The sequence below is a fragment of the Rhineura floridana genome, chromosome 15 (genome assembly GCF_030035675.1).
Source record: "Rhineura floridana isolate rRhiFlo1 chromosome 15, rRhiFlo1.hap2, whole genome shotgun sequence".
NCBI classification, from domain to species: Eukaryota; Metazoa; Chordata; class Lepidosauria; order Squamata; family Rhineuridae; genus Rhineura; species Rhineura floridana.
Window position 1 is genome coordinate 25,832,380 of NC_084494.1, and position 17,574 is coordinate 25,849,953.

A 17,574-nucleotide genomic window follows, 5' to 3' on the forward strand; every position below is an offset into this window, starting at 1 on the left:
CAATCACATGGGGGACCAAGTTTCATTCTTTTTTCCTCTTCGAGAAAGGAGGGAAAGAACCATGCAAACAAAGCCCTTGCAGGATCATTCCCTTGTGCAGGCAACCAGCTTAAAGTGGGATGTTCTTCTCATGGTGAAAAGAAGAGTGTCACACTGCTTTTCACTATGCTATTGAATTGGATGTATTGAATGGAGGTAAAGGGAGAAATTCAGTTTGGTTTGCATTTTAATGCAGATCTACACTATTCACATTTCCAGAAACCATACACAAAATGTCATTCACTTCTCTGAATTTTGCAGTGCAGTTCTCCAACTAAATAATGTGTACAAAAATGTGTATATTAGTGAAAATGACACACAAAAATGAATCGCGGTAAGGGAAAATTGATTGCATCAATGTGTATATTGGACATAAGTACATACAAAACTGTATATTAGCAGAAATTTGCAATAAAATGCTGACAAATTTTCATACTAACTTTTTTTTAAAAAAATCAAAAATTGATGCTGAATTGTAGAACTAAACTAAATTGTAGAACTAAACTAAACTAAAAATTAGAAACTGAGAGAAACAGAAATTGTCAGATTTATTCATCCGTGCTAGAATGAGTGAACAAGGACCACATCTTAATTGTTTTAAAGGGATGGTTAAAGGTCTAAAGATTGGCCTGCCCTTGTATCATGGACTCACCTTGACTTGACCCTGTTTGTTCTGCAGCAACGTAAGTGTAATACCGTAGACTGTGACAGAAACCATCTTTGTAACTGAGACCTTCCTGTTTCCCCAGGCCTCATTTTCCACATTAACAGTAAAGGATCTCAGGATCTGGTTACTTGAGTTGGTCTTAGTCAAAGTATATGTGCAGGTGCCTTGGAAGTCAAATGCCAGTCTGTCGAATGAAAGATAGTGAGGGTCACCAGCAGCAGAACAGGTGGCATTGCCAATAGGGTGGCATTTCTGGATGCCATCTGACAACCGACATTCCTCATTCGGTCCACAGGAGAATGCTGCACAGTTCACAGTCCCCCCAGCTTGGCACACACAGTGCTCTTGGCATGTTGGGTAGAAAGTCTCTCCTGCCAGGTAGTAGTGGCCTTGATGGAGACAGCCACACTGGGACTCAGGAACACATCGATTGCTGCTCAACAAAAAGCCCTCATCACACACACAGTCTTCCTGGCACTTAGCTGGACAAGGGACAGGAACATAAATGCTGACACAGGTCTGGGCACAGCCTCTAGCACAGAGCTCGTAGTGGCTATTTGGAGCACATGAAGGACCTGCCAAATGGAAGCAGGAAAATGATCAACTGAAAGGAAGAACATAGCTGAGGGGAAAATATCAGGGACAACATGTTAAATGGGGTTATAAGCATAAGAAGAGCCCTACTGAATCACACCAAAGGCCTACCTAGTCCAGCGTTCTGTTCTCACAGTGGCCAACCAGAATCCACAAGCAGGATGTGAGCACAATAGCATTCTCCGACTCATGATTCCCAAGTATGGCATAGACAGTTTCCAGACTGAAAGTTGTGCTTTGACCTACTAATCCCATCTGCGTCTATGTACCACCAAACAATACGTTTTCATCTCTCCCCTCCGCTTTTCAGTGGTAGTCTCTTTTTTTATATAATATGTACCTCCACCTGATTTACAGAAGTCCCATCCTCCTTTCCATCGGATCCCTCAAGAACTGAAGGCCTAGCATGGGGGCAATGCAACACCCCTATGTGACTCTTTCAGCTGGGAGAGGTTTGACATAAGGTTTTATCTGAAATGACACAAAAACAAAGAAGCAATATTAGTGTCTGTGTGTGTCATTTCAGATAAATTACCATGTGCTCTCTCTAAGAAAATTCGAGACATTTCAGGGAATAATTCAGGATTATGTGAACTTACGGCAAAAGGTGTCAGATCTCCAAGGATAGAGGGTTGCCCCAGCTGCCTGGCATGCTGCTGCATAGCTGGCAATGAGCTGGCAGATCACAGCTTGTTGGCCTTCAAAGAAGCAGTAATCAGTCACGCAATCTTGGAAGTATCCCTCTGGATCCACTTTGCTGTGGCACTCTCTGAAAGGGCCGCTCTCGGCTAGGATGAGCCCACACTCCCTGCTGAGTTGCCGTTGCTGTTTCTGTATGGCCAACCGAGCAGGACATTCTCCCTGGTTCCCTTCGCTGCAGCCTGGAACCTCCTGCACTTTCCAGCTCTGACCAAAGGCTGATGGATTTGGAGCCACTTTACCATCTTTCGTGGTCATCTCATCTTGCTTGTTGCCATTGAAGTTGCCACAGAGACCACAAAGGGCACCAGCATAAGTGTTGGGCACAGTCACAGTGATCCGGCTTTCCCAGTCAAAGGTGACTGTCAGCTGGAAGTCAGTCTGGATCACTGCCTCTTGCCCTACCCGGAACATGGAGATTTTGTTGTTTCCGATGCTGTACGGCAGGTTGGTCAGCAAGCCGTTCACCTAGAGGCCCATTCAAAAAGGGAGAGCTCAGAATATCAGCAGTGTCTTTGTAATCCATGATGTCTCTGGAGCGGCCTTCCCCAACGTCATATTCTTCAGGTGTTTTGGACTACAACTCCCATCATCCCTGACCCTTGGCTGGAGCTGATGGGAGTCCAAGAACATCTGGAGGGCACCAGGATGAGGATGGCTGCTTCAGAGCATAGAGATTTACAACACAACACACCATTCTGATGATTTGAGGTTCCCCACCCTTGCTGTAGGGATCTATGAGGGTCAAGTGAATCCATCAACCTGTTCTTCTTGAAATACTTCACCAACAATAGACAGAACTGATACTGTGAGAAAATGGAGAAATGGCTGCTGAAGGGCGTGGCTTGGAATGAAGGGATGTGGTTGGAGAGAGGGTGTGGTGTGAGGCTTGAGGGGATAAATTTGGCCTCTGGCCCTGAGGCTCCCCACTTCTATGATTAACTCACCATGACTTTTGCAGGGTTGTCTCTGCTAATCACCATGGATGTCCCATAAACCTTGATCTCTACAAGTCGGGTGAAGGACACGGACTGGCTGCCTCGATGCTCATTTTGGACAAGAACCAGGAAATCAACCAGGTCCTTCTGCTTCTCACATAGCCCGGTGAACTGATAGACGCAGGTGCCCTGGAAGTCAAACCTCAGGCCATCAAAGGTAATGTAGTGGGGGTCGCCAGAAGCAGAGCAGGTGGCATAGCTGGTTGGGTAGCAGTTCTGGATGCCATTCTCCACCTTGCACTGTTCCCCATCCTTGCAGCTGGCAGGCTGGCATTTCATTTGCTTGCTCTGTGGTTCACAGATGCAGAGACTCGTGCACGTGTGGTCTCCCCAGAACTGCTCACCAGGAGAGATGGGCTTCCCCTCAAACACACACCCACAGGCAGCCTTGGGAATGCATTTCCCACCATCCAACACAAAGCCCTCCTTACACTGGCAAGTCTCCACGCAGGACCACGAGGAACAGTTCTGTGGCCCAGCTTGGTCGTTGCAGGTAGCAGGACATGGAGACCCACAGGCTTCATAATGGCTATTCTCAGGGCAAGATTCAGCTGTCAAAAGAGAAAAGATGCCAGTCAACAGTGACAGATTTAAAGACTAAAATACAGTGTTGGATTCTAGCACAGGTGCCTTGGAAATCAAAGGCCAGTCCATTGAATGAGGGTCACCAGCAGCAGGACAGGTGGGGTTGCCAACAGGGTGGCATTTCTGGATGCCATCTGGCAACTGACATTCTTGATAGGGGCCGCAATCAAGGTTGAATACCTACCTCTCACGGTATCGCAGACATAAAACAGGATAATCTCATATGCACCTCCCTGAGCTTCTTGGAGGAAGTTGTCTTTACAGATGTAATAATGGACTTCACTTTGCCTTCCTAGCCCATCTAACTCAATCCTTCTGCTGCTGCTACATGGAAATGGCCATCAAGATCAACAAAAGCAAATTTCCCCTGTGGTTGCAGATGCTATTGTGGATGTTGCTGCTGCTGCTATGATCACTTCTATCAGGGATAAGGAACCTCTGGCCCTCCAGATGTTGCTGGATTACAATGCCCATCATCCCTTACTGTCCATCATGCTGGCTAGGGCTTATGGGAGTTGAAGTTCAACAACATCCATAGAGCCACAGGTTCCCTATTCCTGACTAATATAGTCTGGTTTTCATGTTGGATGTGCTGCATCTACATTATATTTATACAAATGGGTGACTTTTTTCAGTTAGAGAATTAACAGAGATTCTGCCTCTATCATCCTCTCATTCTGGAGTCACTTCAAACCATGTCTCTGTAACAGTGAGGACAAGAAACTTGTCTTGTATAAGCTATTTTCCCCCTCAAGAATCCAATTCTGAGCTGGGCTCATTGTGTAAGTCCTTGTGCGCAGAACTGCAGAAGATGAAATGCCCTGGCTAGACATGATGAATTTCATGACATCTGAGGACAAGCATATTAGCGATACAACTAAAGCAAAATCTGCTACACTTTTCTCAGGGACACTCACAGCAACCAGTGAGGGTCCTCCAGTCAGAGAGAGCAACTCCCTTTTCCTGGCAAGCAACTGCGTAGCTCTTCAGTGCCTCACACAGCAGATCCTTCAGGCCATCGTTCATGCAGAGGTCATAGACACAATTCTCCAGGAAGGGGTTTGGGTCAGTTACTGAATGGCACTTGCTGAATGGGCCATCCCCTCCTTTACTGATCCAGCCACAGAATGGCTCAGCTTTATACTGCTCAATCAGCTGTGGTGAGCAGCTTTTGCATTCCCCGTGGCAGTCATCCCAACAGAACCTGTCCCCATCCTCCACTTTCCAGCTCTTCCCAAACTCCACAGGGCTGGGAGCCAATGACCCTTCAGGGGTGCTGAAGTCATCAGCAGGGTCTCCATTGTAGTTGCCACAAAGGCCACACACACTTTCTGAAAAGCTGCTTGAGATCTTCACTGCTAAGAAGCTATTCCAGTCATAGGACACCCTCAGTGAGAAATCGGCCTCAATGAAAACAGAGCTCCCACTCTGATAGAAACGGAGTTTCCCTTCATTCAGGGAGATGGGCAGCTGGAACCGTTGGTTGTTCACCTGCAAGACAGAAGTGAGATGAAGCCAACAGCAGCAGGAGTCACTGGATTGTATCGAATGTTAGTCAGAGTACACCCATTGAAATTAATGAATACAACTAACTTGGACCCGTTTATTTCAGTAGGTCTACACAGAGTAAAACTTAACTGGACATACAACCCATTTTTCTTACAAACAGTAGCGCAGTGGCAAATTCAGAATAGCAAGGTCCCTACATGATAGTCACAGCCACACCCCTCCCCCCCTTTTTTGTGCTGGTGGGTTGAGAACAACAACTGACATCCCTAGGAACCAATGAGTATGAAAGAGAAGAATGTCAGCTGCTAAGAAGAGACTTCTCAGGGTTTGACTCACTTCCTTTCACCCTGATTGTCTCCAATCAGCAGGAAAGGACAAGGAAGCATGTTAGAAGACTCTTCTCAGTGGTTAATACACTCCCCTTTCATGCAGTAGGATACTGGAGACAAGGAGCCCTGCTGTGACCCTGCTCCCAAAAGTTAAAGGGTCTAAGACACACACCCCATTCCCCCAGACTACTACACCCCTGCTTACAAAGCCATCATATGTTTTTCTGAACAAGACGGACTTAAAATAGAGATGTTTGGGAAACACGCACCCCTCAGTAAAGATAGATTGCTTTAACAGGGATGTGCAGAACTTGCATAGTGTGTAGTTCAGTGGTGCAAGATATGTTTTGTAGTATATAGGATGTAACTTAGTGCTAGAACATCTTCCTTCCATGGAAAAGATCCCAGATTCAATTGCTGGCATCTCCAGGTAGGGCTGGGAAAACCTCCTGCCTGAAACCCTGGAGAGCTGCTGCCAGTCAGTGTAGACAGTACTAAGCTAGACGGACCAACGGTCTGACTCGGTATAAGGCAGCTCAGGGTTTTGACAAACCTCATCATACTTCTCTTGCTTTCTTTTGAAACGCCTCAGGTGTTTTGCATAAGCAGCGAGGCCCAAATTCACTTCAAAATTAGAGCTTATTGATAGTACACCTGAATCAGACAGCTTGCATTGGTCAGGGTGTAGCGGAAAAATCAGTTTCCACAAACAATGGAGGAATACTCTTTTCTTTTGGGGGGAGGGGGGTCATACTTGGCAGCATTGTCATTAATATCTCCCTTTTACCATGACTAATGGCTGCAACAGGAGAGGTCCTCTTTCTGTGCCTTGGCAGTAGGGATGGGAACATCTGCCAGTGTTGGATCTTCTCATTTTCTCATTTTAATACTCTTAAGTTCAGTTTTCCACATTTCCCCATCAATTTGCATGTTTTCTTTAAAATGTCCTCATGAAAATTCATCAATGTTTTTGTGCAAATTTTCTCCCTGCTTGTACGCAAGCTTACCTAATATACATATTTTTGCAGAAAAGTTTTCCCGAAGATAATGCATTTTTTATGTTATTTTCACCTAGTATATGGATTTTGGCACACATTGCATGGCTGGAGAGCTGCATTACAAAATTCAGAGAAGTGAGAATTTTGAAGGGAAAATCATTTCAATCTAAAAGAGTGGGCAGCTCACTGGAACCTCAACAGGCGGCACAGTGGCCAGTTCAGGTTAGCAAGCAGGTGTGCATGTGTGAGAGGGGGGATATCCTAGAGATCGTTTTCCTCCCGTTATAGCGTGCAAAAAAAAAAAAGCAAGCAGCAAGTAGAATAGATTCTGATGTACTTACTCTTGGGAAACAAAGGAAGTTTAGGAAAGCAAGAGAAAAACAGAAATAAGATTGTCTTCCACTCTTACCCTCACAAATCCATTCTCATTTCTGACCACTTTTATGGTGATGTTATAGACTGTGACGGTCACAGAGCCGACATACGAAACACGAGTATTTCCCCTGTTCTCGTTCTTGGTCTCAACACTGAATGAAGGAAGCATCTCATCCAGGCTGCAAGTCTTGGCAAAAGTGTAGGTACAGGTCCCCATGAAGTCAAATTTCCTTCCGTCGAAGGTGAGATAATGAGGATCTCCCTGTGCTCTGCAGGTGGATTCAGACTCTGCCACACACACCGGGCGGCCTTCTATGATCTCACATTTTTCCTTCTTCCTGCACTGGATCAAGCTGCAGGGAGATACTGGTGTTTCTAGAGTGGAACAATTGCAAAAATAAGGACTGTCAGTAACTAGCAGAGGATACCACAAGCAGTCAAAGGATATACCAAAGTAAAATAGACTTCTGAATAGCTGCTTATCTGCTTGCACATGAGCATTCCAAGTGTTCAGGGAACAAGGCAATTGAGGCGTTTTCAACTTGCCTTCTGAGGAGGAAGAGGAAGTTGTCAGTTTGGCTGGGATTAAGGTCTTACACAGATTCAAGGGGAGAGTAGGCTTCTCAGGGAGGCTGAGGAGTGGAAGCAGACCCTGAGAGACAGGGAAGAGGAATACAAGATGGTTGAAAGAATGATAAAGGCAATGGAGGAAAAAAACAGGTAGGTGAATGAGCGAGAGGCTGGAGGACACAAGCTAGAGGAGACAGTGAACTAAGGAGGGGCTAATATGAGAGAGGGATTTCACATAATGATTTCAACCAGCCAGCCAGTTACTGCAGTCTTGGACTTTGACTGCAGCTTTCTAGTCACCTTTTTTCTCTCTGGAAAAAAAATTGGGATGCTTGGGTCCCAGTAATAATACAGAAAGTCAGAATTCATCAAATTAAGATTATTTGGCAGTTCATTAATCTATATTGGGAAAGTATTCTGGTCTGAATGGAACAGCGGAAACTAGCAAACCATTCTAGACCCTACAACAGTGCCACCTAAAGCTCCATTCCCTGTCCCACTGTGGCCCTTCAATTGCTGCCTATAAGGTTGCTTGGCAATGCCCAACTGTGAACATGCAGCAAATGTTAAAATGCAGCATGCAATGCTGAAGGGAAAAAAGATGAAAACATAGGAAGTGGAAGAAGCCGCAGGCAAGGAATATGGTATTTAAAAAAGATGTAGCTTACTTTAACTATACAGTCAAACTATGCATTCACAGCACAGAAGTCTAAATTAGGTGCACAATTTAGGATACTTACTGCAAGAGCAAAGGGCCACAGAGCCATAGCCATTCTGGTGTGCACCTCCAAGGATGAAGAGCCCAAAAGGAGTGCTGGGATGTTCTACAGAGAGGGCACTCGCTTCTTTTCCCAAACTGACTTCAGCAAAAGAATATTCTGTCCCAGGGACTGGTCTCCACTGGGTGTTTGCAATGTCGTTCTTCTCTAACATGACCCCACTGGAATCTACAGATTTAGCTATGATGACAGCAAAATTATCAAACTCCCTTATCCCATCAATGTGATATGATGTGCAGTAGCTTGTTAAGGCTGGGACATTGATGAGGAATGGGTCGTACTGCTTATTGTTACCAGTGAAAAAGAAAAGGACTTGGATCCCTGCATCGGCAGTGAAGTAAAGTGGCTGAGAAGGCTTCGTTTCAAACTGGATGACTTGCCCAGCCACTGCACGACGGGAGATTTGAGTGGGCCCAGATTGGTATTTGATCAAAGAATTTTGGGAGGCGACTACATACACAATATCAAATCTAGTTTGGAAGGATAGTGAGGGAACTATGAAGGTGGTGCCCCAGCTAGAAACAGGCAAGAGCTGTTCAACAACATGGTCGCAAAATGAGAATTTCAGAGCACAGCTGTGTCCACTCAAAACAGCCACGGGTGCACCTGATTCCACCTTAGTACCAGATAAATCAACGGAGCTTTGCAGCTGGATTGCTTGGAAGGCTTTGAGGTCAGCAACAAGCTTCCTCCCTGCAGCATAAACCTGCCCTTTGAATACCACCGCCCCTTTCAAGTGAATGGTAACTTGAGTGGGAAATTTATAGGCTACAACTACAAATTCCTTGAAAGTGTTTGACTGATCCCCCACTGGGGTTACCACATAATACAATGTACCCAGCTGCTGAACCGGGTACACAACTGTGGCACCACTTGAACAAGTCTTATAATTATGGGAAAAGACTAAGACATCTTTGTCAGCTTGGATCTGCACAGTCCCATCAAAGATGTTGGATCCCATCATCTCCAAGGAGGTTGGGATAACAATTGACACTGTCTCTTTCTCATTGACAGAAACTGTTTTCTGGAATGTAGACTTGTTTACTGTGACTGTGACAGTGGTTGCAGGATGATATCCAGTGATAAGCAGCTCAAACTTGGGATTGGGTTGGTTTGCCAAATAATTCTGCAGGAAGGCTGTGACAAATTCCTTCCCATGGGAACTTGCTCCACAATACCCTGAAAGGCAGAAAGAGGGGATAATTAGGATAATCACATAGCAACATATGGCGTACTGTGTACAGACTGATCTGATTGTCCCATCTTACAAAAAATCATCAGTACTGATAATGGAGAAAAAATGATTAATTAAAGGAACATTTTAATAATGCTATTTGGTTATCAAGGAAGTGATAGGAAGATCAAAAAATGTTAATTCATCATGTAACAGAAGCTCACATGACTTTATGTCGAGCATGGGGAAAAAAATAAGAACCAACCAAACTGGAAACCTGGCTGATTAAAGTTTGGAATTTAGTACAGATAATTAGGGTCAGGGAATGTAGGAAAGAGATAACCGCTTTGTTGGAAAATGGAATTACTTATCAAATTGGAATGAAAGAATGTAGGATTGCTTGAACCTTTATTTGTTACCTGGGAAAGATATACATTTAAAAATTGGATCCAACTTCTATATGAAAAACCCTACAGCCCAGGTATTTGTGAACTGTCATCTGTCAGAACCTTTTTTTCCCTAGAGGAACCAGGCAAGGATGCACATCTTCACCCCCTATTGTTTCATCTAACTATTGAAACTCTCTAGCTCTAGCTATTGAACTGATCAGAGAAAATTCTTAAATTTATGGAATACAATCCAGCTTAATGCATACAAAAAAGTTACTGTATGCTGCCGACATTATCTTAACACTAACATGTCCAAATATCTCATGTAAATATGTAAAGAAGAACTTGGATGACTATGGGGAAATATCTGGATATAAAATATATCCCAGAAAAGCTGAACAGTTAGGTTTAGATGTAGATGAAGAAATGGAAAAAGAATAAGTAGGAATAATGAACGCATCTTGGACAAATAACTTGTTAAATACCTTGGAACATGGGTTACTGTGGCCTGTCACAATTAGTTACTATCGATTATGATAAATTGAACCAAGAGATGGGATCTGAACTTAGATACTGGAGCACCTTGCCAGTCTCCTGGATGGGATGAATGGCAATAGTCAACATAAATAACATACAGAGGTTTCTATTTATGAATATTCCGTTATGGGTCCCACAACATACAATACCTTGAAAATATGGCATAAGATTATTTTGGATGTCACCTGGATAAAAAAACCTCCATGTGTGGCAGAAAGTGTACTATATTTAAAAAACTAAATATGGAAGAATGGGAGCTCTGAATTTATGAAATTATGATGATGCTGTACGATTAGCATCTCTTAAGGACTGGTATGAACTGGATCCAGTTACACAGGTCAGAAAATTATATTTTACAGAGGCAATCAAAGGCAATGTTAAGGTTTCAGGGAGAAAACTGGGCACAGATAGTTAGCAAGGTAACCATCTGTTTATACTAAATTTGATTCAAATTAAGGAACACAATCAGCCCAGATTAATAATTTCATATATCACTATTTTATAATGAATTTATATCACATATAAATTGTATGCTTGGGGACTTGTCACCATAGCACCAAGCAGAAGTGGACTGGGCTAAAAAAAAAAAAATCTAGTCAAGAGATTAAATCATCTACAGAAATTATTCATCTGATGAACAGATTATATCAATATTTCCAAAAAGGCAGGCATGATCTTGTTAGGGAAATATGGACCTTTAAGGGAGGGAACTTAATGTGAAATCTTATTAACATCAGAATATAATAAAGGCTTAATTGGTATAATTATTCCATGATGATGAAATTGAATACCAAAACTGGAACCTTTATGAGGAAATGAGCTAGAGACCTTCACCCAGAGTTGACTTTGGAATAATGGATATGGGTTAAAATACCGCTATGGCTCATATCTACATACTTAAAGAAAAAATTCTACAATGTTCAATATCACTGGTATATGACCCCATATAGACTAAGAAGGATATATCAAACAGCACAAGGTAAATGCTGGGTGTGTGATGGTCAGATTGTTTGCACATATTCTAGAGTTGTGCATTAATTCATATATATTGGATCACTATTTGAAATCCTATTTCAGAAATGAGTGGCTACTAAAATGACCCCAACATATTATTTGGAAGATATAGTCCCAAAGCCAGATTTGAAAATTGTTTTAAATTTACTGATTGTGGCAAAATTGACTATTGCTAAAGCCTGGAAGAAGAGTACAGCACAACCAATTCTTGATTGGTTTGAAAGCATTTGGAATATAGTAACATTATTGAAACATACGTATTTCAGAAGAGAGAGAAATGGGCAACCAAACAGATTTATAGAGCAATGGTCAAATTTTATTATGATTTAAAATCACTAAAAATTGTTCAAGGACTATTTGTTTGCAGTGCTCTGCTGTGATATTAGTTATGTCAAGTACATTCTTATATATTATTTACATTATATTGTTATTATGTTAAGTATATTCTTATATGTTGTATATTACTCACATTGTTGTATAACGGAAATAATTATGGTGTATGTCTGTGTGTGTATTTAGATGGATAGATATAGATATGGAAGAACAATTGCTCCCTCTCTGATATATCAAGGCTTCGGATTGTTAGCAGAGTGTTAACTCACAGCAGAGTTTGCAGAGTAAATTCTTGACCTCAGGGATGGGGAACCAGTGTCCTCTGGATCTTGGTGGACTACAGTTCCCACCATCCCTGACTATTAGCCATGCTGGCTGGGGCTAATTGGAGTTGGAGTCCAACATCTGCAACAGGTTCCCTGCCATTGTAGGGGCTGAGCATGTGTTAGCACAGCCAACAGGACCCTAGGCTCTGTGCCAGATAGCCACGATCATGCACTGGAATCATTTTTTTCCATGGAGAACGTTGTCAGGATACAAGCAGAGAGGCTCTGGGCAAATCCCTGTTCTGTCAACAACCCCAGCTGCCCCACAGAGAAAAAAGTGCAAGCAGTGTCCCCCCTGTGGTTCCTCGTTAGGACCAAACTCACCGCATAGGAGTGCCAGCCAGGTCCAAAGCAGCAGCAGTCTGTTTGCCATGGCTGCAAAATGGCAGAAGATAGTCAGATAGTCTATAGATTCAAGGTATTTTCCCTCACCCCGTCCCACACGCTGCTCTGATCATTTGCCTCTTGAACATCTACAACTACTCTTCCAGAGTTTGCATTACAATATATGAATTCTGCTGTCATGTCCCCTTCACCTGGCTAGCAATGGGGAGGAATATGGTTTTGTGGTATTTTAATGAGAAATTATTCAATTCACATGTTTCAAACCAGTACATAAACTGAAACACTGTTGCTTTGAAATTCACACTTCTCCAAATTTTGTGAGGTAGTAGCCCAATCAAATAATGTGTTTTTAAAAAGAATATATTTGGGGACAGTCTGCATAAAAATGCATAAATTAGTGAAAGCAACATACAAAACTGCATAATATTAGGAGAAATAGCTTGCCAAAATGTGAATATTACTGAAAAATGCTTACCTGACAAGGTGCGCCTGGCGCCAACACTGTTATCTTTTTGGCGCCAGGTCAAGCCTTTCCTCTTCTCCCAGGCATTTTAGCATGTGTTTTAAATTGTTTTTATATTGTTTTAAATTTTAAAATTGTGTTTTAAATTGTTTTTAAAATATGTTTTAAATTGTATATATGTTTTAATGTTTTTGATTGCTGTAAACCGCCCAGAGAGCTTCGGCTATGGGGCGGTATACAAGTGCAATAAATAAATAAATAATTTTTTCCAATCTTAAATTGAGTTCTCCACATTTCTGCAGTAATTTGCAATTTTATGTTTTAAAAAATCCTCAGGAAAATTCGTCAGCATTTTAGTACAAATTTCTCCTAATAAACAAATTTTTGTTGACCAATGTATGCATTTTTGCAAGCAAATCACCTAATATAATGCATTCTAATGATATTTTTACTAATATATTTATTTTTATGCACTCTTTCTCCTAATAACTAACTTTGCTAATTCAGAGGGGACTAACTTTGCTAATTCAGAGGGGACTAACTTTGCTAATTCAGAGGGGACTAACTTTGCTAATTCAAAGGGGACTAACTTTGCTAATTCAGAGGGGACTAACTTTGCTAACTCAGCAAAGAAAGAAAAGTCTTTCACTTACCTGCTGAATGCATCTGGCTAGTTCAGCACTTGCAGTAGCTGGGCTTATATTGTAGCTTCCTCTTTAGTAGCCCAGCCAATGCTCTAAGAGGGCAGGGGAAAGGGCAGCATTTTACCAGATGTTTCTAATCTGTAAATACTGATAACTTTATTTAAACAATAGACAGCCCTAGTATGATGATATTAAAATCTATAACCCTCATTCAGGTTTTAGGCAGGAAGCTTTAGAAACGGGAAGAATTATTCTTAGCTGTGAGGCAAGTCTAAGTATTCTAGCTTTTTGGTGGGGAACAGATGAACAAATGTGCCCATTTCCATTTCTTTCTCTTTTCCATTCTTAAATGCAGTTAGCCCCACTTCCGTATCTGTTTGGGATTTTTTTTTTATGCATGACATTCGTGCATGAGCTTAGACAGGCACTCTCCTTGCTGAACTTCAGCCGTGAGACTAAAACTTGCTTTTTCCAGCAGGCGATGGTGGCTGATGCCCACTAGAGCTGGTGGGGCTGCTATGATGTCATGGGAGCGAGCCCAATGGTGATCACAGGGGGGTGGTCAAGTTGTTCTGGTTTTCTCCCCATCCCCCTCCCTTGCAAAGCTACTGCGAAGACTTAAGCACTACAATTTTACAAATAGTTAGCCCCTAGCTAAACTGAAAAGTATCTTACTTTGGTTCAGAAGGGTTCCCTGCTGTCACAGTTGCTTCTCAGCTGGGAGAAAAGTTGTGTGGCCCCCACCTGTTCTGGCTTTCTCCCTATCTTTCTCCTTTGTAAAGAAACAGTAGACACTTGAAACATTGCCATTTTATTAATACTTAGCACAAGTGTCTTATCTTGGTTCAGAAAGGGTCCCTGCTGTCAAAATGTTTAGTGTGGGTCAAAGAAACTATCCATTACTCAGTAGTAAGCGGCCCCATTGAATTCAATGGGGGTTGCTCTTTGATAAGTATATATGGGATTACAGCCTGATTTGGTTAATCAGTTCAGTCTGGTTAATCTTAAAGATGCCACACAGGACGGTTAACAAGGGACCATAAATTTTCAGACCTATGGGAAAATATTATTCCACACCCTCCTCCCAGCTTATTAACTTATACATCTTTTTCCCAGAATGAAGAATAAGGTAGAGTTAGAAGAATATTGTGGGCTAGGGCCTTGGAGACCAGCCAAGAAACTCTTTGTGTGACCTTTGGCCAATCACTGTCTCTCAAACTAACCCATTTCATAGGGTTGCTGTAAAGATAACATGGGGAAAAGGAGTCCCATAAATGCCACCTTGAGCTCCTTGGAGGAAAGGTGGAATGGATATAAACATAATACTGATAAAAAATGAACAAACAAAATAAAAAGTTTCTCTCCTGCCTGCCTGCTCTCAATTTTGCATTGGAAGAGAGGACCCAGGGTTTGGAATCAGGAAAAAGGCTTAACCTAAAAATAAAAGAAAAAATCTGGTACACAGAATCAGGATAAAGTGTTTACCTATTAGCACCACCAACTCCTCGTCACTGTCCTGGCTCCCAACCAGAGAATCAGACTCAGGATTCAAAACTGGGTTTTCCATGAAGGTTTATTCCAGAAGTCAGCATAGGAACACAGGATCAAACACTCTAGGCATAATTCTAGATACAGAACAGGAACAGACTAGGCATGCGAAGGCAGCAAACCTATCACATCCAGCAACTCTAAATATAAAAGAGATGGGTGGGCACTCTACTTGCAGTAGTTATTCTGGCACTTTCTAGCTTGTGCTGCAAGATGGGGGCTCTTTCAAAGAGCAGAAAGAAATCTGTCTAACTGCAAACCTCTTTTCTCCAGCTGGCATAACCTTGGAGAGATTGTAAACTCTCCCTCTGAATTCTGCACTCACTCTGGCCTGGCTCTATTTGCTCATCAGCTAAGTCTGGGCTGTGTGCCAGGGAGAATTCCTCCTTGGTTGTCAGAGACAAGACGACTGGCAACATTAAGCTTACTAGACATGGAGCTTCCAGAGGGTTCTGAAAATGTCTAACCCAGGATTTCCCCAACTCCTTCCTCAATATCTGCAACCCACTCACCATGTTCCCAATCTTGCCAAACGTTCTCCTTGGGGCCCATGACACTCACAAATGTAGCCTGCTCTCACACATTTGAGCAGAAGAGACATTAGGAACTATACTCCTCAGAAATAAATTGCATGAGCATGCACAAGATGCACATGCCTCACCATTAAAGAACCTCTGCTTGTATTGAATCAGACAATTCCACAACAAGTATCTTTTCCATAAACAGTACGTCTTATAATCACCCCAGTAGAAGGGCCCGCTGGATCAGGCCAAAGGCCCATCGAATCCAGCATCCTATCCTCACAGTAGCCAACCAAACACACACACGGCATTTTTAAACCTAAAGAAAAACAGGAATGCAAAACCTCCATATTTCTCTCAAACCTAGAGACAACACAAACTCTACAGTTCCAATAACACACATGTTGAAAGTTGCAACACAGAGAAGCCATCCACTTTTTCTCCTCACAATTTGCCTCCCCCATTCACAAAAAATGCAAATGATTAAGTAAAAAATAGATATTATAAAAAGATACTGACACACTCTGTCCACCATTGCTCTCTTAACAAATGCTGATTTAAAAAACCGAAGCAGCTCAAACTTGAAACCATACTCTTTTCCTAGCTAGCTACAAAGAATGTACTTTGAGAAATGGTCTTCAAGAAAGCAGCTCTAAGCATGCTTGGACTGCCCTTCAAGGCAGCCCCAGGAGCTGTGCACTGTATTTGTACAAATCAAAAATCATAAAACAAATTGGATGAATTTGTATCCTCTTCCAGATCACGTTGAAGCAGAGCTTGGAAAAGTTACTTTTTTGAACTACAACTCCCATCAGCCCCAGCCAGCATGGCTACTGGATTGGGCTGATGGGAGTTATAGTTCAAAAAAGTAACTTTTCCAAGCTCTGGTTGAAGCAACTACACATTTCTACAGAGATCTCTATAGAACAGTTTGACTAGTCCTGAATCGATTCATAGAGACTTGTACAGATCTGTAGCTCCAGATAGTCTCTAATGAACCCAGACAGGGTATCTCTGAAATGGAGCAATTCAAAAAATATATGAGGAGACCACCACAAAAAACATATGAGGAGAACACCAGGGTGGGGAGGGAGGGAGGTAGGTAGGAAAGCTAGAACGCTATCACCCCACCCAACACTCTCCAATCACAGTGCTTGGAAGGGGTAAAGTCTTAAAGTGCAGAAATCTTTTGTAAGTTCTGTCTCTTGGAATGTTTGGTGGGGGCTAGGTGGCATTTGTTTAGCTTTTGTATGTTTTCTGTTCTTTCCCAAGCAATCCCAATCCCATCCTTATTTATATACCTTTTTAAAATGTTTGTTGCCTATGTTAGTTTTTATTTAATTCTATTCTCATTTATAAGAATTATTCCAGCCAGCATTCTGAGATGATAATGATAACTTCCAATAGCTAACAACAGTGATTATAATTTTTATTTTTCTCTCATTCACTACTGCTGTTGACACTCTGCCTCTTTGGCAGGTTTAATCTCCTATATAGCTACCATGTCTCCATATTTCATGTCCTTTCATTAAAAAACAAGAAGGTTATTGCCATTTTGGTTTGGCAATGTAAGCCAATGGGATTTCTGGAGCTTTATCCAGTTTGTGATCCAGATTTAGATCTGGATCAGATCAGATCAGGTCCAAATCTGCCCTAACCAGATTGAGCCTGATCTGTATTTACAAATCGGATGGGGGGTTCTGTGCACAGCCCTAGTTGTCAACACAAAAACATACCAAACGGTATTTAAAATGCATATTTTTGTTAGTATACACTTAGAAATGCATATATTAGAGAAAATGTTTAAATATGCATCTTGTATTCAAATACATATTTAAATATAAATTTTCATGTTAAATTAATTTGCATTTTTTTAAAAAAAAAAACAACTGTTGGAGTACAAGGGAATGGACTCACGAATGGCCAAATGTAAAATTGACATAGACCTTAAGCATTTTTCCTGCACCATTCAGATACCTCAAGCCTCACCCTTCAAGGTCACTCCATGCTACTGCATGGTTGGGCTGGTCCTGTTCTGAATTGCTAGAAATTGTTCACTTTTTCCAAGCCCACTCCTTCTTTTCACCTTTAGCTGATCTGGCAGAATGCCAAAGACACCGTGGGAGGTGGAAATCTGT

At 42.1% G+C, this 17,574-nt stretch overlaps 1 protein-coding gene across 1 annotated transcript in view; it reads right to left on the reverse strand.

Moving 5' to 3' along the window:
* LOC133370842 (IgGFc-binding protein-like) overlaps positions 1-12,288 on the reverse strand; it is a 94,812-nt gene extending 82,524 nt beyond the window's left edge. Inside the window, exons 1-7 of the mRNA XM_061597719.1 lie at positions 12,240-12,288; positions 8,104-9,321; positions 6,828-7,168; positions 4,500-5,073; positions 2,947-3,548; positions 1,900-2,467; positions 692-1,281 (exon numbers count right to left, since the gene is read on the reverse strand). Coding sequence (XP_061453703.1) covers positions 692-1,281; positions 1,900-2,467; positions 2,947-3,548; positions 4,500-5,073; positions 6,828-7,168; positions 8,104-9,321; positions 12,240-12,288 — 3,942 coding nt within the window. The remainder of the gene's footprint in view (positions 1-691; positions 1,282-1,899; positions 2,468-2,946; positions 3,549-4,499; positions 5,074-6,827; positions 7,169-8,103; positions 9,322-12,239) is intronic.
* Between the last annotated feature and the right edge of the window lie 5,286 nt (positions 12,289-17,574).